The following is a 22,906-nucleotide window of genomic DNA, read 5'->3' as shown; positions in this document are numbered from 1 at the left end:
CACACACACAAATTCTTTTTTACACATACAAATCCTGATTTACAAGTACAAAATATTTATGACCACAATTTGAGCCCATAGGGGATCGCAAGATCGTTTCCATGATTAGAAAAATTACTTCAGAGCAAGAGAAGAAGACTCTCCGGGGAGTAGGCATATTATCCCACTTGGGTTAGAGAGGATCAAGGCTGAGATTGTGCATGTGTGCAGGAAGGATAGTGGATGTATTGGAAAAAAGAATGTTGATAAGTGCAATCTAGATGACTTGTATACCCCCAGTCTATATTTGAAATCAACTGTAGAACTACTGTAGTGCTGATCTTTAGCCTAAATTTAAGATGTTTAACAACAACTATTCATGAGTTTCAGTCATTTCTTACACAGCCCCTGAATTCTCAGTAAAGTAGTTTGCACACTAACAAGCATTTTCCTGAATCTGATCTCTGTTCATGGGGACAGAGGCCAATATTAGGCTGCAAAAAGAAGGTCCTTTACATCTCTATCTACCATTGCAGAGTCCACAGGATACCTGGCTCCTCCCTTAAAGACCCTACTCACTACCAACAAACTGTGTTCACACTCCCAGCCTCTTGCTGGAGGTGTAGAAGTGTGTGACTGAAGAACTCTTTCTTCCTGCCATCAGACTCCTAAACACCTGACAGGAGTTTGTAAACTTGTTTTACCTCCATCTATATTCCTCTGTTTGCACACATGCAATTGCACACTCACTGCTGTCTACTGCACGTGCAGCTGAGGTAGCATTCTAGATTGATATTTACATAGTATTTGATTTGATTTGTATATATTTATATAAAAATAGCATATATTTTTTAAAAATGTTATATTCCTATTATTTTATAACCTATTATAACCATCCGTTATTCTATTTATCTAATTTATTTGATTTTCTTTATTTGACATCTCCTGCTGATTGATTGAAGGACCTGAAGGGGCAGCAATACGCCTTTTGTTGAGTCTGCCGGAAATCCAAGAAGAAGAAGCAGCGGCAGTCGAAGAAGAAGAACTGTAAACAAACTAAAGTGAGGCGGCGTTTGTGTTTAGTTTTTAGGTTTTAACAGAAGATGGAGGCACTCAGCAGGCGGGCTCTGGACCGGATTTACTCCGCGGTAAATTTTCTTTATTTATTCTATTGACTTCTCAGTCACCGGGACTAGACGCGGTAACCGTTAGCAACAAGCTACAGCCTGGAAACAGTAAAGCTAGCGAGGAAGACACTAACAAGCTGATATTTAACATCATAAAGACCAAAAATAAATGCATAAAAATTTTCACTCACATCAAAAATAGAACACGTAGAACATTGAAATGCCTGTTTGATTGTGAAAACACAAAATTACCGACATGTAACAAATTGCTTTATCGTGTGCGTTTATTGTGGTTCAGTTTTTGTTTATTACGTACGACAGGAAAACAGTCATAGTCTGAATGTCAGCATCATGTGAGTTTGTCACAGAAAAGTTGTGTGTGGTCTTATACACTCATCAGCCTCAACTCATATTAGGTACAACTTGCTGGTTGGACATGAGCTGCTTTAACTCTTCGTGGAACAGATTCAATTGTCCAAAACGTGTTTAAAAATGCTGCTTAGAGCACGTTTAACCATCTTTCCAAGGTTTGAAGTCCTTCTGAATCAAGTCTCTCTCCGGCCTTCAGGTATTGCTGGCAGTTGTGGTTTTGTCCTGGTCTTATGTGATCTACGCCAGCAGGATCGCCTCCGTTTGGCTGCTGGAACAGAGGACGCGTCGTTGAGGCAAGACTGACCGTGCGTCAGAGTGCAAGCGTACAGGTCTGTGTTCTGGTCATGATGACATGTGGTATCATAAATAAAGTCATCTCCACGGACACCTGCACAGTGTAAAGGGTGTAAACTGTGGTATTGTTCAAAGCACAAAGTGAGCGTCATGCATAAAAGACAAAGCATGTTAGGAAGAGCTCTTTTAGCTGCTGGTACAAATGGGAGAAACAGACCCTGTTTCCTTGCTCATATGAACACCTCACTGCTCTTTTCACATCCCTTTAAACCCAGCCAGGTTGAAGTCACTGCAGCACCACCAGGGGTCAGTATATGAACTGTGATCTGCTGCAGATCTCAGGCTTCAGTCAGATTTTTGCTTAACTTTTTAAATTTGCTAATTAAAGTTCCTAACTGAATGACATGACCCTAAATATGAGCCTGGTTGTGGGTTAGATTCTCTAGGTACATAACAAAAGACCCTTTAGTGCTTGCCTCCTTTAGTGGAGTTGAAGCTTGAAGATCAGGCTGGTCATTTATCCCCGCACGATAGGATGTTGTAGGATTTTTTTTTCCTAAAGTCTACAGTCGTTTGTTTAGTTGTGGATGTATTAGTGTGTCTGGAAGGACTTTCTTTGAAGTGAAGTTCTTTGGTTTCAGAAGGTTAAACCTGTTCCTCCTGCTCTGGTCTCAGGCTGATGGACCCCTTTGAGCCCTCGTTCCAGAGGTTCAGACCTGAACATATGGTGACTGTTCAGGTAGGAGAGGACAGAAGCGGCTGAAAGCACCAGAGGTTTCCAGGAGGTCAGATCTGAAAGGAGACGACACAACAACCAAAAACTGGTTTAAAAGTGGGAAAAGACGGCGTAATGAGAGAAACAATGAAGACGAGCTCCGAACTTGAGCGGGTTCTATGGGGACTGCGTTTAGCCCACAACACAGTAAAACCCACAACATCCACTCTGATACTTTATGTTGTAATTACTGCTGAGTAACTTAGAGTAATTGAAGTTGGATTAATGACTTCTTGGGCAGTCAGACCAGATCTCTCTCTTTAATTGAGACTTTTATACATTGTCCCACATCTGTCTCACATTTTGACTTCTTCTGCACTTTTTCTAAAGTGTGGCTTTTACCCAGTGCATATCAAGGGAAGGCTTTTGTATATGTGTCAAATAAAGATTAGCCTGTTTAATGTTGCGAATGTTACAAATTACCAGAAAGTCATAAGATTTTCACATTTTAGTGATTATGATTGGAACCACCACAAATGAAATGGAGTGTCAGTATTTTAGAATCAAAATAGTGTTTTTGTTGTAGTTGTTTTGATTTTGCACGGAAGCAAGTCTGGTGTGAGGTGACACAGTATGCTGTGCCACAACTGACTAAAGATAGCTAAACTCTGGTGTACTTTTTATTGACATAATCTATGGATACATCACTACTGACACCCACAGACAGTTTCAGTTGGAACAGCAGGAGTATGTAAAGACTATCACATGAGCGCCCTTTAAATCTTATTATATTTACTTAAAAAAAGAATTGGGAAAATTGCATTCACATATATTGGATTACCTCCCAGCATTTTTAACACTTTGTCCCACACTTACACATATCATTTATTGGGATCTGGTCAGCCAATCAGGAATCTGTACTTTTTTTGTCTTATAATCACAATAAAAATGCTCCAACAACATAAACAGGGTCCAGGGGTCCAATTCAGGAACTCCAATTAGCTGAGGTGAAGCTTAGCCGCCTGTGTCATCATCCACCTGTCAGTCAAAGAGGCCACGCCCCAATAATGCAAACTTTAAACCTTAATATAATTTAAACAGATGACTTATAAAAAATTCACCCTCCCTTAGAGTTGTTAAGAAGAGGGGAATTAGCTATAGGGTTCAAAACCTTTATTGTAGCAGGGTGTAAATATGTTTGTTTGTCTTGTAAAGTCAGATGTTTTAACACAGTCACTCTAGTGGACATTAGAGGAACTACAGGCTTCACATTCACAAAGTTATTTATTCAGTACATGTAATTCTATAACTAGACACTACGGCTGAATCACCAAAAAGTTTTCTGCAGTTTTTTTTAATGTTTGTTTTTTAAAATTCAATTTAAACTCCCAAGTGTGAACTTCCCTAAGGTCTAAATGTGTCTTTAACATTGGGAAACCTGATGGTCTGATGCTTTGTTTGTAGTTTAATATTACCTGATCTACCTCTAAATTAATATAAAAGCAATGAAAAACGAGTATCTGGTCATTTTTCTGTATATTTCAACATTAAAGATTAGTTTCTTCAGCTCATGTGTGTTGAGATGTTTCATTTTCATGCCACCAGGGTTGAACAGATTTATGTTAAACAGAAGCAGGGATAATAATGGAGACGTGTGTCCTCTGATGTATTCAGTAAATAAACCTCAGACACACACACAGGAGGTTGATTTGGAAGGAAGAGGTTTGCTCTTTGATGTGTGCCCTCAGATATGTAAATGCTCTTAACAGAATGGGTGAGTGAGGGCAAGTGAGGTAAGGAGAGAATGAGAAGCAGAGAGAGGGGGTTCTCTTTATGTAAATACTCATTCTGTTATCAAAAACCACTTCAAGCACACACACACCTTCTGTCATCTGTAATTAAAATCCTGCTCATCGTGTCTCCATCTGCTCTCGTGTTTGGGGCCCCGAGACCTTTTCATGGAAAATTAAAAACATTGATGGGAATGTGGGCACGATCCCACCTGCCAGAAAGATCCAGAGCCCTCTGGAAACCACTGGAAATATGTGATAAATGTGAGGGGGGTGCATAAGGGTCTCCTAGGAACTACAAGTGGCGTCTGGAGTCTAAACAGAGTCTTTCTCAGTTAGGTAAAACACTTGTTGACCTACTTATTAATTAACCAAGGTGGTATAGTTCCAAACGTATTTGGACAGAGGCAAATGTTTTGCTTCTTTTTCCTTCTACATCACCAAAAATCTATTTGAAATCAAGAAAAGAAGTACTGAAGTGTTGGTGTGTTCACATGTGTTTGCAGCCCTTCGTGCTTTTTAGTTTTCGTGTTCAGCAGTGAAATACAGCATGTTGAGATCAGTTGGTGTACTCAGCTGCTTTCCAATAGTCTTCACTTTCAGAGTGCTGATTCAGGGGATTTTTGTCCGTCTAACCCAGCCTGTATGATTTGCATCTCAACTGTCTCTTATGAAGTCTTCATGATACATTACTGACATGTCAAGTCTTCTTTTAGCTGGATGTTATAAAAGGCTTTTATTTTATTACAATGGAAAAGATTCTGTGATCGTCCACCACTTTTGTATTCCCTTCTTCTTGGTGCTCTTGCAGCCTGTTGATTTCATCTTTCACCTGTAATGACGCCTCTTTGAACTCCATACAGCATTACTGTGAATGCAAAACTAGCCACCCATTCGATTATGGATTTAAATCAAAGTGTTGAATTTTTAAATTGAACACATAGAATTAAATCCAGTTTATCTCCTTAACCTGTTTGGAATTAATCAGAAATGAAATGACACCTTGTAAGGACATGTTATGTTTTTGAGGTTTGGTTACTGTTTTGATCTTTTCCTGATTTTTGTAGTCAGTTCATGTGCATCTCCAAAAAATCTTTTTTTGAAATACAGCATTTTTACATTTTATATTTTGATATTGATGGCCATTAACGTGCACTGTTTCTATTTAATTAAAAAAATAAATAAATACATGGTTGCACTGAGTCCATTGGATGATGAATACCTGTTAAATTAGCACGATGTCCTCTGAAGTGAGACGTCACTGCTCTGCATGCTGGAAAGAAAAAGCGAGCTGCCTTCTGCAGCTGTGCTTGTATTCAAACCTCTCATGCAGATGAGCCATAAAACACACAAGCACTCGTGTGAGGCTGCAGGACTCTGTTTATTCACTCGCTATCAGGCACTTTGTATACACACACAGCATGTAGAAGTAAATCATGAAATATATATTCCTTTTTGATAAGACACACGGGAGTAGGATGTCTTCACAAGTTGTAGGTCAAAATTATTTGAAGCATTTCAGTCAGGTTTCAGGACTAATCACAGTCAAGAAACAGCGTTAGTGAAGGTTACAGAGAGAGAGCATATATCTCCAATATTGGCTTGTCTTTATTGGCTCCCTGTTAAATCCAGAATCAAATTAAAATTCATCTCAGGAGATAGAAGCTAAAAATCTGTAAGTAACACTTTTTAATCAGTTATATCATCAAGTCAGTGAAATATCTGGGATATTGATCTGGTCTGGCAAGTTTCAGCTGCTTTGGTGCACTAGAGGGGCAACAATGAGGCATCCCTCAAAACAGGAATGCTTTTACAGGTGGAGGCAACTGGCAATTTCTCCATCCTCATTTTTTCTGACTGTTTTTTCACTAGTTTTCTATTTGGGTAGGCTCAGTGTCACTATTGATAGCATGAGTTGATACCTGAACCCTGCAGAGTTTGCACTGGTAGTCCAAGTCCTCCAGGGCAGAACATCAATTTGTCCAACTGACAGAAGGTTTGCTGTCTCCCAGCACAGTCTCAAGAGCATGGAGGAGATTCCAGGAGACAGGCTCTTTCCACACTAGGAGAGCTGGACAGAGCCATAGATTGCCCTAAACCCTTTAGCAGGAAGGGTTTCTTCACCTTTCTATACAGTGGCTTGCAAAAGTATTTGGCCCCCTTGAACTTTTCCACATTTTGTCACATTACAGCCACAAACAGGAATCAATTTTATTGGAATTCCAGGTGAAAGACCAACACAAAGTGGTGTAAACGTGAGAAGTGGAACGAAAATCATACATGATTCCAAACATTTTTTACAAATAAATAACTGCAAAGTGGGGTGTGCGTAATTATTCAGCCCCCTGAGTCAATACTTTGTAGAACCACCTTTTGCTGCCATTACAGCTGCCAGTCTTTTAGGGTTTGTCTCTACCAGCTTTGCACATCTAGAGACTGAAATCCTTGCCCATTCTTCTTTGCAAAACAGCTCCAGCTCAGCCAGATTAGATGGACAGCGTTTGTGAACAGCAGTTTTCAGATGTTGCCACAGATTCTCGATTGGATTTAGATCTGGACTTTGACTGGGCCAGTCTAACACATGGATATGTTTTGTTTTAAACCATTCCATTGTTGCCTGGCTTTATGTTTAGGGTTGTTGTCCTGCTGGAAGGTGAACCTCCGCCCCAGTCTCAGGTCTTTTGCAGACTCCAAGAGGTTTTCTTCCAAGATTGCCCTGTATTTGGCTCCATCCATCTTCCCATCAACTCTGACCAGCTTCCCTGTCCCTGCTGAAGAGAAGCACCCCCAGAGCCTGATGCTGCCACCACCATATTTGACAGTGGGGATGGTGTGTTCAGAGGGATGTGCAGTGTTAGTTTTCCACCACACATACGTTTTGCATTTTGACCAAAAAGTTCCATTTTGGTCTCATCTGACCAGAGCACCTTCTTCCACAGGCTTGCTGCGTCCCCCACATGGCTTATGGCAAACTACAAACGGGACTTGTTATGGTTTTCTGTTAACAATGGCTTTCTTCTTGCCACTCTTCCATAAAGGCCAACTTTGTGTAGTGCACGACTAATAGTTGTCCTATGGACAGATTCCCCCACCTGAGCTGTAGATCTCTGCAGCTCGTCCAGAGTCACCATGGGCCTCTTGGCTGCATTTCTGATCAGTGCTCTCCTTGTTCGGCCTGTGAGTTTAGGTGGACGGCCTTGTCTTGGTAGGTCTACAGTTGTGCCATACTCCTTCTATTTCTGAATGATCGCTTGAACAGTGCTCCGTGGGATGTTCAAGGCTTGGGAAATCTTTTTGTAGCCTAAGCCTAATTTTCCAATAACTTTATCCCTGACCTGTCTGGTGTGTTCTTTGGACTTCATGGTGTTGTTGCTCCCAATATTCTCTTAGACAACCTCTGAGGCCGTCACAGAGCAGCTGTATCTGTACTGACATTAGATTACACACAGGTGCACTCTATTTAGTCATTAGCACTCATCAGGCAGTGTCTATGGGCAACTGACTGCACTCAGACCAAAGGGGGCTGAATAATTATGCACACCCCACGTTTCAGTCATTTATTTGTAAAAAATGTTTGGAATCATGTATGATTTTCGTTCCACTTCTCACGTGTACACCACTTTGTGTTGGTCTTTCACGTGGAATTCCAATAAAATTGATTCATGTTTGTGGTTGTAATGTGACAAAATGTGGAAAAGTTCAAGGGGGCCGAATACTTTTGTAAGCCGCTATAAGTAGCAGGATGAACACTGCCAGCAGGCTGCTAGTGTGAATGTCTCTGATCAAACAATCACAAACAGACTTCATGAGTGTTGCCTGAGAGCACAACATCCTCTAGTGGTTCCTGGACTCCCTGCCTGACACCCTGGAACCCGATTGGCATTTTCCACAGAATACCAGAATCGGCACGTCCACCACTGGTGCACTGTGATTTTCACAGAGAGCAGGTTCATCCTGAACACATGTGACAGATGTGAAAGTGTCTGGAGAGGCCGTGGAGAATGTTATGGTGTGCGTGAAATTGATCACCATGACTGTTTTGGTGGTGGGTCAGTGATGGTCTGGTGAGGCATATCCATGGAGGAACGCACTGTCCTCTACAGCAGGGGTGCCCAATCCCAGTCCTCGAGATCTACTATCCTGCAGCTTTTAGATGCATCCCTACTCCAACACAGCTGAATCAAATGGTGTGATTACCTCTTCAGCATGCCATCAAGTTTGGCAAAGGCCTGATAACAAGCCATTCAGTTGATTCAGGTGTGTCAGAAGAAGGGTGCGTCTAAAAGCTGCAGGACGGTAGCTCTCGAGGACTGGGATTGGGCACCCCTGCTCTACAGGCTAGGTGACGAATTTTAATTCCCAGCAAACAATGTGGCATCCTTGTGTTCCTAACATGTTACCCTTATCAGTATGGAGATGCAGAAAGATTTTTTCCCCATTGAGATGTGACATGTTTTCAAAGTGTTCATATATTTTTTTGGAACAGTATAGTTAAGGTTGGATCAGGTGACCCTGAATCCTCCCTTTTTTATGCTGCATAGGCTTAGGCTGCTTTCACTCTGTTTATGCACCTCTCTGCATTAAATCATCAGTAATTATTAATCTGGCTCTCTTACACAGTGTAATTATTGTCCTGTCTTCCTCCCCTCAACCCTAACAAGTTAAGGCAGATGGCCTCCCTGAGCCTGGTTCTGCTGGAGGTTTCTTCCTGTCAAAAAGAGAGTTTTTCCTTCCCAAGTGCTTGATCATTGGAGATTGTTTTATTGCTGGAGTTTTCTCTCATATTGTAGGGTCCTTACCTTAGAATACAGGATGGTTTGAGATGACTCTTGTTGTGATTTGGTGCTATATAATGAAACAGAGTGTAATTAAGTACAATCATTGACCAGGTTTAATGAAGTAATTAATTTGGTAATCTTGGGAGGGTCAAATGCACTTACTAACAGTGTTGGTCAAGTTACTTGAAAAAAGTAATCAGTAACTAATTTCTGATTACCTCCCCAAAAAAGTAATCCCGTTACTTTACTGATTACTTATTTTCAAAAGTAATTAATTACTTAGTTACTTTTTAAAAACACGATTTACAACCTGAAGAGGTGATAAAGCGATTGATCTTTCAGCCCAATTCTACTGTTTCTGCATAATCCATCATACAAAATGTAATCAAATGGAAAAGTCTCTTTTTAAAACTTGTTTTATTAGTTTTAATCTTTTAACTTTATGCATCAAGCAAAAATTTAATTATATGCAACGTTGAAATTTGTTTAACATTTAAACCTATTTTCTGCACATTCCAGCACATAAAATAAAAATATTTTTTGTGTTTACACTCAGTCTTTCAAATAGATGCAAGTAAAACACAGCAGACAATAAATAAAGTCAAAGACTCAGCGGTCCTGTTGCTCTATTTTCACCTGTAAAGCAGGAGCAGGGTAGGCGGAGGTTTACCTGGTGCAGGTGAGCCGCAGAGGTCAGTTGAAGAATCCGCGAGTTTCTCTGTGAGTTTCCCATTACATGGTAGCGCACTCGGTGCTTGCTTGGAAGTTTAGGGGGTTTTTTTTGCTGTAAAAAGAAGTTTTTCTTCCCACGCACAACGGACGCTAATGTTTTTGTCACTTTTTATGGAATCAAACTTAAAGTAAGGTCAGTACTTCCACACTTTAAACGCTGCACGCTCATACTCTCTCCGCACTCGATATATTATCCATTGTTGATCTGCACACAGCTGTTGCCACAAACGTCGCACTCGCTTACATCACTGTCATGAGACATTCTCGCAAAAAAATCACGGTTTTAGTAACGCAGTAACGCAGCGTTCCTACGGGAAAGTAACGGTAATCTAATTACCGTTTTTGCAATAGTAATCCCTTACTTTACTCATTACTTGAAAAAAGTAATCGGATTACAGTAACGCGTTACTGCCCATCTCTGCTTACTAAATATTAAAAATCTACTTTTCTTAACTCTCCACCTATATTTTTGGCCAAAATAAAAATTATTTCTGAACAAAGCCACAAAACCCAACAGCTGTGAGTAAAATGCAGTTTGTCACTTTATGTCTGTAGACAGGAGAGTCTGGAACTGGGAACTCATCTATTCTCCCTCAGAGCCTCTTCTTCTTCATGTCCGCCAGTTGTCATGTCAGCCATCTTTGACACAAAAAAGTAAACAGACCACATCGCCTCCATCTCTTTAAGTCTTCCATCTGCTCAACAACGTGACATGAATATTCACACAGAACATTCGTGACAAAAGGTGCTGATTAACCAGCCGGTGTGAAGTGTCTGAGTATGAAACTAACTGGGAGGAGAAAGAAATGGATGGAATAATATAATTGGTTTGATTTTATTAATGCCTTTAGAGAAAAACCTCTGTGTTGGTTTATTGTTGAGTATTTCATGGATATCACCATTTTAACTGTTGACCTATTTTATTTTGAAATATTACACAAATGCTATAAAAACTAAAAACTAAACTATAATTATGTTCACTCCAGTATGTTTGTAGGCTGACTTTTGTGTCTCGTTTCTAATAATATTTCTATTATTCCAAGTGTTTTACAGAAAAAAATAGGAGAAAAAAAATCTAAGATTTGATTAAAAACATAAAAATAAAACTAAAACAGGCAAACGGGACAAAACATAAAACCAATATGGCCACATGTTAAATGTTCATGAACCACAGGCGCTAAAGAAAACACTGGCAAGTACCACCAAAAGTCTTTGAAGTCAAAATGTCTGCTTTTCAGGTTTGAAATCACAGAGTCCCTGTTTTTCATGAAGCATATGCAGTGTTTGAGATCATGAATGGAACTTTACAAAAAGGGCTGGTTTTGCAAAACCTTGTGCCATGATTGCGAAAGCCCCAGCGAGTCGATTGCAGATTGTCTTTGATTGTGTTTGAATCTGTGTGACTGTGATTTGAAGCTAAACAGTGACCTAGAAAGGTCCATAAAACGAGTAACTGCAGTCTAGACACAAAAGAGTTCAAGAACTTCCTCCAGCAGTTCTTTAAATTATGACAGGGTTGCTCTAGTCTCACAAGAGGGACTGAATGTATTAAAAGAATATGCAGAAACTTCAGCAAAACTTCCCATGAACACAGGATGTATTTATTCAGCATTAATGTCAGTTTGAGTTTTTGTGCACAGTCCAACAAACAACACAAACTAATAGTAGTAAAATATACATGCAGTATTCTGAACTGCAGTATTCTGCCTTTCACTTGTAAACAAATTTAAGACAAAACATCGAAGAAGAAACAAAGTAACTCATTGGTTCAGACCAGGTGCTGTCTTCATCTAAAAGCATCCCTGGTGTCACATTAAAATTCTATACATAAACTTTTCATCCTCATAGTCGACTAATGGGAAAGTGCTTCTTCACAAAAACATAATAACAGCATAGAATATAGTAAAACATAAACTATCAGGCGAAGATTTGACTGGAGTGAAAAACATAGCAAATGGCAAAATTTAGACTAAGATTATTCTGTTTTTCAGTTTCGTTGAACATTCCTCGGTGGATTATTGAGATCCACCGGGTGACCATACATGTGAAATGTAGCACACAACACAGTAATGTATTCTTCTTAGGCTAACAGTGAGGACATCACAACAAAAGATAGATCCACAGTTTGCGGTTCAGGCTGGGTCCAGGAGAAGATCGTCATTCAGATACCCCGGTATTGATGAATACAGCTCTTGCTTCTTCTCTGCTTCCTCTTCTGTCTCCGTGGTGATGAGTTTGGCTGTCTTTGGGTCTGCAATGATGTCCTTGGAGACCAGAGAAGTCTTCTTCCCTTCCAACCAGTAAGTAACCATGTCACCTTTACCCTGAAGAAATTAATCAGGTCCAGAGTGTTAACTGGGCAGCTCCCAGTTTTACCTTAACTGGACTCCAATGGGAGTGTACAGCTCACCTTGACCTGAAGTGTTCCTCTGCACTCCAACACGTAGCCACCAATCTCTTCCAGTAGGTAAAAGACACTGGAGCTGCACTGGATCTTCAGGGCTGCAAAAATGGAACATACCAGCTTGTTTCACCCCAAGAAGAAGAAAGTTAAGTCTGTGTCCAGTAACCAGCATTTGTTCCAGTAATAATTAGTCATACTCTTATTAGGTCCTGCAGTCTTACCAACGCTTGTTGACTCCATCCTCGATGCTGTGTTCACTGTATCTCCAAACAGGCAGTAACGAGGCATCTTTGTCCCAACCACCCCTGCCACCACTGGACCTAAAAGGACTCAGAAGAGTCACGGGTGGAAAAATGATTTAACAAAATTTTTTAATTACAGTGGCTTAGTAGCTTGTATACCGGAGTGTATCCCAGCTCGTATCTGCAGCTGAGTGTTGGGTTTATGGGGGATCCTGAAGGTGCGACAGACGCCCACCAGATCCAGAGCCATGCTGGCGATCTCTGAGGCGTGGAGTATCCCGTTCTCCTGTGGAACACCAGAGACCACCATATCTACACAAAAACAAACAAACAAAAAACAACAATCAAGTAAAAAGATTTCACAGGACACTATAGAGTCTTGTGAAAAACCAAGTACACCTTTATTGCTTCCACTTATGAGCAAGTGGGTAAGACGGAGCCAGATGCTGCTAACATAAGAGAGCAACATCCCAGAAAATTAACCACGAGGTCGGACCAAGGTCAGTTTTGAGAGAAATTAACAAAACCGAAAGAGCTACATCTTTGACTCTACCGGCTTCAGTTAGCATTTTAAATCTTTTAGTTCATGGCAGTACAATTAGAAAAAAGACCAAACAAGTGTGGCTTGTTTGGAAAGGCTGCCCGGAAATGAGCTATATATTTATATAGCTATATATTACCATGTGTGTCACTCACATGCGTCTCCGATGGTTTCTACCTTGTAGACATCATAATTGTCAATGATGTCATCGAAAGTTGTGTAGAGCTTGTTAAGGAAGTCCACGACCTGGTAAGGAGTGCTGCTGCTGGACAGCTGGGTGAAGCCCACTATATCACTACACAAACACACACATACCATCCTTTATTATGGTGGCTGTAAAAATATAGAAAAGTAGAATAGAATCCATAGAAATTTATTTAGCTCATGTGGTTGCTACAAACCAGCATTATTAGCCTCATCTGACTAAAGACCCCACAGGTTTTCAACTCTAGTCTATCTTTACCTGAAGTAGATGGTAGCACTGACATAGCTCTGAGCTTGGGAGGGTTTTCCCTGACGGAGGTCATCAGCAACCTGTTTGGGAAGCATACCTGAACCACAAACATACAAATGTCAGTAAAAGGCGAGTTTTAACTGGTCAGAGATATAGAGAATTGTATAATCTGCATACAAATAAATGTTTTCTGGATGAAAATGTGTGTAATAAATGTGAAACAGAATCATCCTACTAACCTAGTAACACATTAGTATGTGTGTGTGTTTGTGGGTCATACTGTATAGCAGCCTATCAGTTTTCTGTTTCTCATGCATCAGATCCTGAGTCCGCTCAGCCACCAACACCTCCAGATGTTTGCTGTATTTCTCCATCTGAAACAGACAAAAGAAAAAAGCTTTACATATACAGTATATAGCATTGATGTAATTTAACATATGATATTACATGAGAACATGGTACAGTGCACAGTTTGTTACTATAGTAATAACATATAATGATTATTGGACTGTCCACTGTATTGACAGAGTTTGTTTTTACCAGGTTCATCATCATGTCCACTGGGCTGGTTTTGATGGGGTTAATTCGATGCACAAACTTCTTGATCTGTTCAAAGGTAGGTCTGTGGGTAGGGTTATGAGAGCGACATCGCCGAATCAGCTACGGAAACACAGGTGGGTCAAAAGAGCAGAACAGCTGAGATTGAATATTCAGTCATCGAGGATCATTCAAAGAAGAAAACATAATTTAAACAAAACATCAACTAGTTCAAGTATACACGACCACAAATGCAAGGAACACCTGACAGCTGTCAGCTACAGACATCCTTCACCCAGTCAAAACATTAACTTGACTGTTCTTCAGAAGTCCAAATCACTCGTTTCAGGTGAAAGTAAATTTAGTGTTTAACTTGGAAAGCAAGGTTTTAGAGTATAAAGGAGTAGTGTAGAGGCACAGAATCCATGATGTTTTAAGTCTGATGTGACGTTTCTGCATTCTGTGATAATTTGGGGTACTTTATCATCTCCTGGTCTTGGTGGTGGTTCATCCACGTGTTTTATCAAAGTCAGCACAGCCCTCTACCAGGAGATTTTAGAACTCTTCATGCTTCAGTTTGGTGACGATATTTATGTACATGCAGATTCCCTCTTCCGAGAGGACTTAACACTTCCACTACTAAGTAGTTAATAAATTGTTTGGTGGTGCCAGAACTACTACCAAACAGTTTGCTAACCATTTTATGACTATGCTTATTTGGGGAGCTAACTCACCTAACCTCAACCTGACAGATTCTACAGCTCGCTGAGAGAAGGAAGATGAGGAAGTTGAAGCTGAGGTGCCACAAGCTGATCACCTTCATGGTACGAATACTGTAATTATTGATGCAGTAATTTGTGTTAAAAGAACTATAACTAAGTTCTGAGTATATAAATGAACACATTTTTTCCTACAAAAGTATGCTTATAACAACCTAGCATACGAACACTATAAATTTTTATTTATTTTATTAATGATAGCACATTTCATACAGCCTGCTTTCAACCATTTCATAACAGTCAGTTTAAAGGGAATGACATACCTCTACATAGTCAGCGGGACAGGGGCAGGTGTTGTCAGCTTTACTGGAGATCAATTCAGGAAGAGGAGGACACCAGGAACACTCGAGGTTTGACTCCTCTGCCTGTAAACCAAAGCATTTTACGAATTTTACTGAGGGAGACCATGAAAGCAGCACAGTTACAGTGAAGGGAAAGGACACTCAGACTGACTTACAGGGACCGGATCACTGCGAGTTGCAATCTCCAGCAGGATGATGGAATAACTGGGAAATTTACATACAGAGAGTATCAACTGATCTATATTTATTTATCACATTGTGGAGACTGAGCTAAAACTACAGTTTTGCTTTGGTTTAGGGTAAAGGTGAGGGAGGCAGATGGAAGTCTTCGGGGAACTGAGGTGAGTAAGTGAAGGAAATTTAAAGTTAACTCTGTGACCTGAACACATCTCCTGCCAGCGTTGGCTCCGTGTTAGAGTCCTGAAACTCAGGCGGCAAGTACACTTCCAAGAGCCTCTGCTGATAGGTGGAAAGAGGCTCCGCCCCATCGCCCGTGCGGTAGGTTCCCAGACCGTAATCTAATTGGAGATTATATGTAAATAAAAACAATTGTAGATATATAATCAAAAGTTTTGCTGCATTCTAGATTATTTTTCAGATCTATTTTAGGATGACAAAAATTAGGTTTAATTAAAATGACAATAAAAAACGGAGATTAGAACAATTCAGAAAGAGATTTCAGTTATAGAAAATGATCTTCACTAAATTAGGAATAAAGCAAACGTTCACTTTCAAAGCTAGTTTATATCTGGTAAGTTTAACAAGTATTTACTGGGTTTTTTTTATTTACACGTATAGTTTTAATACTTTTAGGAACATTCTTTCTGCACGCTCAGATCACCTGTTATTTTGCAGACCCAGCGGTCGTCTAAGACACAGTTTAGAGAATTCAGTCGGCCGTGACAGATCTTATGTTGGTGCAGGTACGACATCCCTCTGGCGATGTCTGTGGCGAAGGAAAACCTGGCAGGCACAAACAGTCATGCATCTAAACAGACCTTATGAGAACCCCAAATGAATTGGAAATGTGTGTGACCAATTAACTTACAAAGACAAACACTTTATGTGTAGTCGCATTATGCCTTAATTACCTCAAGATGTCATTGTACCATAAGCAAGAGTCTGTGTGATTATCTGAGTACCTGAATCCCCAGTTAAGTGGGATCTCCTCGTTAAGAAGGACATCGTTAAGGCTTCCTTTTGGGCAGTACTCTGTCACTATGGCAACATTTGGCACCTCAACACAGCCACCGATAAACTTACACAGGTTGGGGTGATCAAGCTCCCTGGAGACAAACATAAAGACAGAAAGTCAGACTAACATGCTGTGTATTTGCAGTATGAAGGGGATAGGTTTGTATTTGCATCTTACCTGACTTGCTTGACTTCCTGTCTGATGGTTTTGGACAGAGAGAACGTCTTTGTGTGAATCCTTTTGATAGCCACGGTGCGCCCATCACTGGAAAACAAAGTGGCTTTTAACATACATTTCCAAATAATATACCAGGAAGCTGGAGACATTTCTATTGGCGATAGGTATGGATGGTGCTATAACCAGTGTGTGACACAGAAGTGGCAAAGGACAACTTGTGGCTTTGACAAACAAAAATCTTGACCTCTGGGAATCAGGAAAAGATACTTGAAACTGGCCCTGGTGGCCTATCAAAGTATCCGAAATAGCACAGTACAGTTTTATATAAAGACAGACAGGCGGTTATCAGGGGTGCAACAATACTTGTATCGGTATTGAACCGTTCGATACAGTGCTTTCGGTTCGGTACGCATATGTATCGAACAATACAAAAGTTTTAATTTGTTTTATCAAATTTAATCGAGCGCAGATCCACTGAGCGGAGCGCAAGCTAGTGAGACAGAAGCTAACCTCGTTGCAACATAGCAACTGCCTCAACGCTACCCGAAATTGAGCCTCCCCCACCTTCATTCGGATCTGGCGTTTGGAACTATTTTGGTTTTCATGTGAAGCATGACCCTGATGGACAAAAGTAAAACAGTATGTCGGATGTGCCACGCAATGCTCAATTGGTGGGAGCTAGTGTGTTAGCGCACTTAGCTTGTTAACGTGTTGACGCCGTCCAGCCCCACACACGGGGCGATCCGTGGTAACTTGTTAATGGAGATTTGCCGTGTTGTGGCGTTAATGTCATTTTAACGAGTTTAAAGCTGACAGCACTGGTGGGAACACAACGAATATGACTGCACATTTACGCCGACATCATCCTATTGCAAAGACAAGTGGAAGCAGACAAAAAAAACAACAAGCACGCATGCTACAAACTTTACCCGAGTCATTTAGACAGCCGTTAGCACATGATTCTCCTTATGGGGACCTGATATGTTTAATATGCTGCTGAGAATATAGCCCAGAAGAAGCGTATAGTATAGCTTTTATTTTGGAAAGAGCCATTTCTCTGTAATAAACTCTCTTTTCCAAAGATGAGTGATTTCTTGATCAGACAGATTTATTTATTTTTATTATTTTGTTGTTTCAGCAACATTAAATTTAAAAACGGTACTTTTGAGGTAAAATATATATTTATAATTTTATTAAATGACAAATTAAAAAGGCATGAACATTTTTTTGTATCGAAAAAATATCGAACCGTGACACCAAAGCATCGAACCGAACCGTGAATTTTGTGTATCGTTGCACCCCTAGTGGTTACATAGGTAGGCGTACTATATGCCAGTGCAGGTGAACATTGTTTTTCGGGTTCCCAGTTGTCCTGTACAGGTGCTTAGCGCTGATACACAGCTAGTATGACTGTCATTGTTCCCCACTGGTACACTCATTATGCTGCCCATGGTCATGTGCCCCTCTTGATCTGCAGAGAAAAACAGAGTTAAGTTTTAGATTTCCTTCATGTACATAAAATGTATACAAATTTACAGATGTGGGTCCATTTCAAATCATTCTAAATCAGTGCTGTTAATTAAGTTTTTTTGTGGTGCTTTGTGTCCTGCTCTGCACTGTAATGTTTTAGATCTGGTTCATACTCTTTTTGCAGTAATATCTCTCTTGTGCAGCTTTTAGGCAATTCCAGCATACACTCAGAGCCTTTCAGTACTTACTAAGCTACTCTCAGAGTTTTATGTAGACTGTTAAAAGGACCTTGTTTTATTGTAGAGAAGTCGATGATCCAGCTTTCGTCCCACAACATTTTCTGTTTCTGGTACCTTAGCCACTACAAGAGACAGATTTATTTATTTATTTTTAACTGGCAGACTTTTTTTGAGCATATGTGTGTTGTTGTGTGAGTCCTTACCACAGCAGTCATTATGAAGGAGAGGCAGAGCAGACTGAGTGGCAGACCGATGGCAATCTTCGTGGAAGGGGACATAGGGCATTCACCACAGTCAGCTGGACAGGTGGAACAAAACTCCGCCTCCTCACAGACACCATCACCACAGACTTCAAGGGTGAAATTTAAAGATGAAATTGTGACTTATTTACTTTTTTATGGCAACACTATGTTTGGGGTTGACTGACTGCTGGAACCTTATGACATCTTTGCTGCTGGGTTATCAGTATAATCTCTGTCATCAGTGGCCAGAAAATGTTCACATAACAATGACAATATGATCTAATACAGAAGCTTTTGTGCACTCCTTGTTGCACTTCTTATAGTCAAGTCAGGATTTTGAGAGGGGAAAAACATACCCACAGCAGGCAACACGGTGGTTTTGGCCTCCAGGGCAACCTGCATGGTACCGACCCGAATGTGAGCGATGAGTGAGTTTAAGCCAGGATGAAACAGAACCACCTACAAATCAACATGTTAGATTAACTGGCTGTAGACAAAACATCAGCAAAGAATCAGAATGTGAGTATTTAATAGTAACTGAGTGTAGCATCTGCATGCAATTATATTATTTTGTCATTGGGACAGATTATAATATTGTAGTATTGCCCTACTTTGAATGAAATAGGTTTGTCTGTACAGAAGCATATGTTACATCTCTGCTTAATGTTCTGTATTTAAAGAAACTTGGTAACCAGTAACCAGTACAAAAGGCTTCATTTCTGAAGAGACTAGGTCCTAGACTTGAAATAACAGTCAAACCAGAAATTTTGAAAACTGTAAAAGATGCTTTTTGGACAGCTTCCTCTTTTGCAGAAACAATGTAGGGTGTAAATACTAGAATTAAGGAAGAAGAACACTGTCTGTATAAAACAATGGAATAAAAAAGAATAGCAAAATACAGAATTATTCATTCACTTGAAATGACAGCACGAGGGAAAAGGTTAATTTTTCAATGGCTCTGGCTCTAGTGATCCTGTGATACACTCTTTGTGCTTAAACCAGACAGTTATCATTCCTGCTGAGTTATGCATCAACCTAAATTGCTAAATGCAACCAATGAGATGACCTGTAGGTCCAGTAAGTGTATTAGTATGTTCCTAAAATGTTAGTTTTCCTATTTTAAGTTTTTGTTTCATTGAGAAACTGCTGTACTTTTGAAGACCTCAGTGACCTCATTGCTGGATATGCCCAATCGTGTGTTGTGTATGGATTAATGTAAACTATTTTAAACAATTATTTAGGCTTAATGTTCACTATTACACTTCCATCCAGCCATTTTCTACCGATTATCCAGGTTAGGGTTGTGGGGGCAGCAGTCTGAGCAGAAAAGCCCAGGTTTCCTTCACCACCTCCTCTAATTTATCCAGAGGGGACACCGAGTTGTTCCCAAGCCATTTGTGAGATATAATCTCTTGAGCAAATCCTGGATCTGCCCTGGTGCCTCCTCCTGATAGGACATAACTGGAATACCTCACCTACGAGGCATCCAGGGGGCATCAACTGGGTGAACTGGCTCCTTCCAATGTGGCTCTACTCTTATTCTCTGAATTAATTGACCTAAATCCATTTAATCAGTGGTGGAGTTATATTTATTTTTGAAGAGGAACTATGTGAGATATGGACTTATTAAGATAAACTGGCATGTGTGTTACCTTCGCGGTCCAGTTGGTCTGGGTCATCTTCCCAGAGGTCGAGACGGTATGTGTGAAGATTTTTCCATCATCAGGAATCCAGGGGCCACAAATGCTCTCTGTTGTCTGTTAGTGAGGAAAAAACAGAAAACTTTATTTTTATGAGAGAGCTTTTTATCTGTTTACTTATCTGTCAGACATTACATAGATGGACTACATCTAGAAAGTAGATCTGGGAAAAGTAAACGGATCCTAAGGTGTCTTAGACCTGCAGTTTCTCACCACTAAGGGGTGACTACTTTGGGTAGAAAATAAGTGAATATGTCAAGAAGTCTAATAGAAAATGATCCCACTGCTTATGTAATCTGTGACCTCATTAAACACTAGTCTGGTTTATTTATGGCCTCTGTTGCGAGTTTAAAGTTTAACTGAAATCAGCATAATTTAGTAAATTATGGTCCCAATTTTGAGTTAAACTGTGTAAACAGTTTAAGTTTTGGAGCTGACCAACCTTGGGATTAACCTGTATCTCCATAATACTCTATTGTGTGAGGATTGGTGACAAAATTTGCCAAACTACGTTTTGCAACTGGATTTTGGAGTTCTCTGTGGATTGTGTTACAGAGAGGAGTGATGAAGACAAGAAGAAGCAGTGCACCATGTATCCCAGCGGGCAGGAGTGGATGTTAGCGTGGTGAATGCAGCAGTTCTCGCCATTTGCATCTTTCCAGTTGGCCGGACATTCGTGATGTTCACAGAACCTCCGAGCTGATTCAGCGTCTTCTATGTCACTGAACACACAGACAAAGCAGACCAGTTTATCTAGTTTATTTTGTTCAGTCTAAAATTATTCTGCTTTATACCCAGTTTAACCAGTTTACCTTTGAGTGAAGACGCGGTTTTGGACGGCCCAGTGGTAGAAAGAGTCCTGGGCGGTCACCGAGTATATGACACTGAATACCTCACCACTCTTTATCAACTCTGGAGGACGAAGAACCCAAGCCATCTCCAGACCTGGACAAGAGCCACAGGATAATAGACAGACAGAGATTTTAGACTGCAATCTTTAAAATAAATAATTTCAGCCTTCACTGGGGAGCTGTAATACTTGTCATTTAATCTCGAGACCAACCAAAATCTCTCTTCAAGACCTACGGTTGATGATTGTATTGTAACTGCCGTCTGTTTTCTCACCTCCACAGTCGATCATGTTGTACTCGTTGGGCCTGTCCAGAGGCCAACAGTCGTACTCGCTGTTGTCCAAATCGTGCCAGCAAAACACCAGACCAACACCACAAACAGACACCTGGAAACCACATGACACGTGTTCAATGACCAAAATTACACCACAAATAAAAAAGGAAAAAGCATCCAGAGAATCATCCGAGGTGCTCACATGATTAAAAACTATGGACCTGAGCTCGTTCCTTTGAATTTAAATATATTAAACTTTAGGCCTGTAAAAAAAGGTGTTTCATATATGATGTCTTACCCAGAACAGAAACCAAAGTCTTTGTTGTTTCTTCATACTGTTGCTGTTGAAAGACAGACAGGTGGACAGGATGGAGACAGGTAGGAAGACTGACTGAGAGTCTCGGACATCTGCAGCTTCTGAGCTGCTCGCTCGCTGTGGAGTCAGAGCTGATGGAGCGGTGGTAGGTAGAGCGAGGCAGGAGACACTAGAGAGAGAGAGAGATTGGATCCCGTATTTCTCCCGTGCGCTGTCAAAGCTGAATTCAATGTTTTACCTAGAGATGGCTACACTTCACTGCCCTCTGGTGGTGGCTGCTGTTACTGCACTGATCTTTAAACATTTACTATTAGCTCAGTTGAGTTTTTCCCTCTCTACATTTTTAATTCTCTACCGATAAAGGCTTTAAAGAATTAAGAAATATTGTATTTTTATTCACTATGCAAACCCAGTTTTCTATGTGTGGTCTTTTGGAGTTTTTTATATTTTTTTTTTATATTTAAAAGACAAATTCTTCTTCAAACTTCTTGCAGGTTTTTTTAAAGAGTCAACATGCGCTGACTTCACTTGCTTTATTTACTTTGTAATGATGGATTAAAGCAAAAAAAAAAAACAAACAAACAAAAAAAAACTTGTCAGTTACAGTTTAACCCTGTAAGGCAGCGGTGTCAAACGTTTAGCCCACAGGAAGTAAACCAGCCCACTGGATGGATCTTTTGAACTGTTAAGATATTGTGACAGACTTTACCCATGATCTGCTGCACCACACTGCAGGGATCTGTGCTGATGGCTCTCCTTGGGTTGTTCCCAGTACTGAATGTGGAAAAAGTCAGACATATTGATGACTTTGCATTTAATTTTAGATTGTAGGAAATATTTAAAGATGCTTTTCACAAACCAACCAAGATGTTTGCATAAAGGTTATCTCAGTTTTTTTTTTACTGGTCTAGCCGAAAGCAGACCAAAACTGGTCTGTATGCAGCTGATGGTCCACCCCCTTGCTTGAAGGTTTATGACTTATTGTGAGTGTTCAGGATGTTACTCTAAAAAATGAATGCTACATTCCTTTCCTTATGTAATTACTCAATAGTTTTCCCACTCTTGTCCATTTGAACAATACAAATTAAAGTGTCCTTATGTCTACTCCAAAGAGGTTACAGACCTCTGTGTCCTACCTTGGGGCGATCGTGGCTCAAGAGTTGGGAGTTCGCCTTGTAAGCGGAAGGTTGCCGGTTCGAGCCCCGGCTTGGACAGTCTCGGTCGTTGTGTCCTTGGGCAAGACACTTCACCCGTTGCCTACTGGTGGTGGTCAGAGGGCCCGGTGGCGCCAGTGTCCGGCAGCCTCGCCTCTGTCAGTGCGCCCCAGGGTGGCTGTGGCTACAATGTAGCTGCCATCACCAGTGTGTGAATGGGTGGATGACTGGATATGTAAAGC

The 22,906-nt window shown here is 40.5% G+C and overlaps 1 protein-coding gene and 1 long non-coding RNA gene across 2 annotated transcripts; one reads left to right on the top strand and one right to left on the bottom strand.

Annotated features, from left to right (window-relative positions):
• The first annotated feature begins 962 nt into the window (after nucleotides 1–962).
• On the top strand, nucleotides 963–4,053 carry LOC101476432 (uncharacterized). Its single transcript, XR_001167310.3, has 3 exons — nucleotides 963–1,127; nucleotides 1,675–1,807; nucleotides 2,448–4,053. It is a non-coding gene; the product is annotated as an uncharacterized LOC101476432 (long non-coding RNA).
• Nucleotides 4,054–11,375: 7,322 nt separating this feature from the next.
• On the bottom strand, nucleotides 11,376–21,572 carry LOC101476620 (atrial natriuretic peptide receptor 1). The gene is made up of 23 exons (XM_004575232.3): nucleotides 21,493–21,572; nucleotides 21,195–21,306; nucleotides 20,882–21,014; nucleotides 20,659–20,791; nucleotides 20,022–20,126; nucleotides 18,726–18,828; nucleotides 18,331–18,476; nucleotides 18,177–18,249; nucleotides 17,745–17,889; nucleotides 16,419–16,505; nucleotides 16,189–16,332; nucleotides 15,888–16,009; nucleotides 15,426–15,564; nucleotides 15,202–15,250; nucleotides 15,008–15,109; nucleotides 13,969–14,088; nucleotides 13,709–13,802; nucleotides 13,438–13,525; nucleotides 13,130–13,269; nucleotides 12,593–12,745; nucleotides 12,413–12,511; nucleotides 12,198–12,289; nucleotides 11,376–12,111 (listed from the first exon to the last, which is right to left on the bottom strand). The coding sequence occupies exons 1-23, from the start codon at nucleotides 21,526–21,528 to the stop codon at nucleotides 11,920–11,922; spliced, it is 2,607 nt and encodes an 868-aa protein (XP_004575289.3). The 5' UTR covers nucleotides 21,529–21,572; the 3' UTR covers nucleotides 11,376–11,919.
• Between the last annotated feature and the right edge of the window lie 1,334 nt (nucleotides 21,573–22,906).

Source organism: Maylandia zebra, linkage group LG3 (assembly GCF_041146795.1).
Source record: "Maylandia zebra isolate NMK-2024a linkage group LG3, Mzebra_GT3a, whole genome shotgun sequence".
NCBI classification, from domain to species: domain Eukaryota; kingdom Metazoa; phylum Chordata; class Actinopteri; order Cichliformes; family Cichlidae; genus Maylandia; species Maylandia zebra.
This window is presented reverse-complemented; position numbering and strand designations above follow the sequence as displayed.

Bases quoted from the DNA above. Each gene is read 5' to 3' on its own strand.
- LOC101476620 (XM_004575232.3), bottom strand. From the start codon at position 21,528: ATGAAGAAACAACAAAGACTTTGGTTTCTGTTCTGG. The intron at 21,015-21,194 runs GTGAGAAAACAG...GCTCTTGTCCAG, and splicing joins CAACATGATCGACTGTGGAG to GTCTGGAGATGGCTTGGGTT. The intron at 20,127-20,658 runs GTGCACTGCTTC...CCTCACTAACAG, and splicing joins CCTGCCCGCTGGGATACATG to ACAACAGAGAGCATTTGTGG.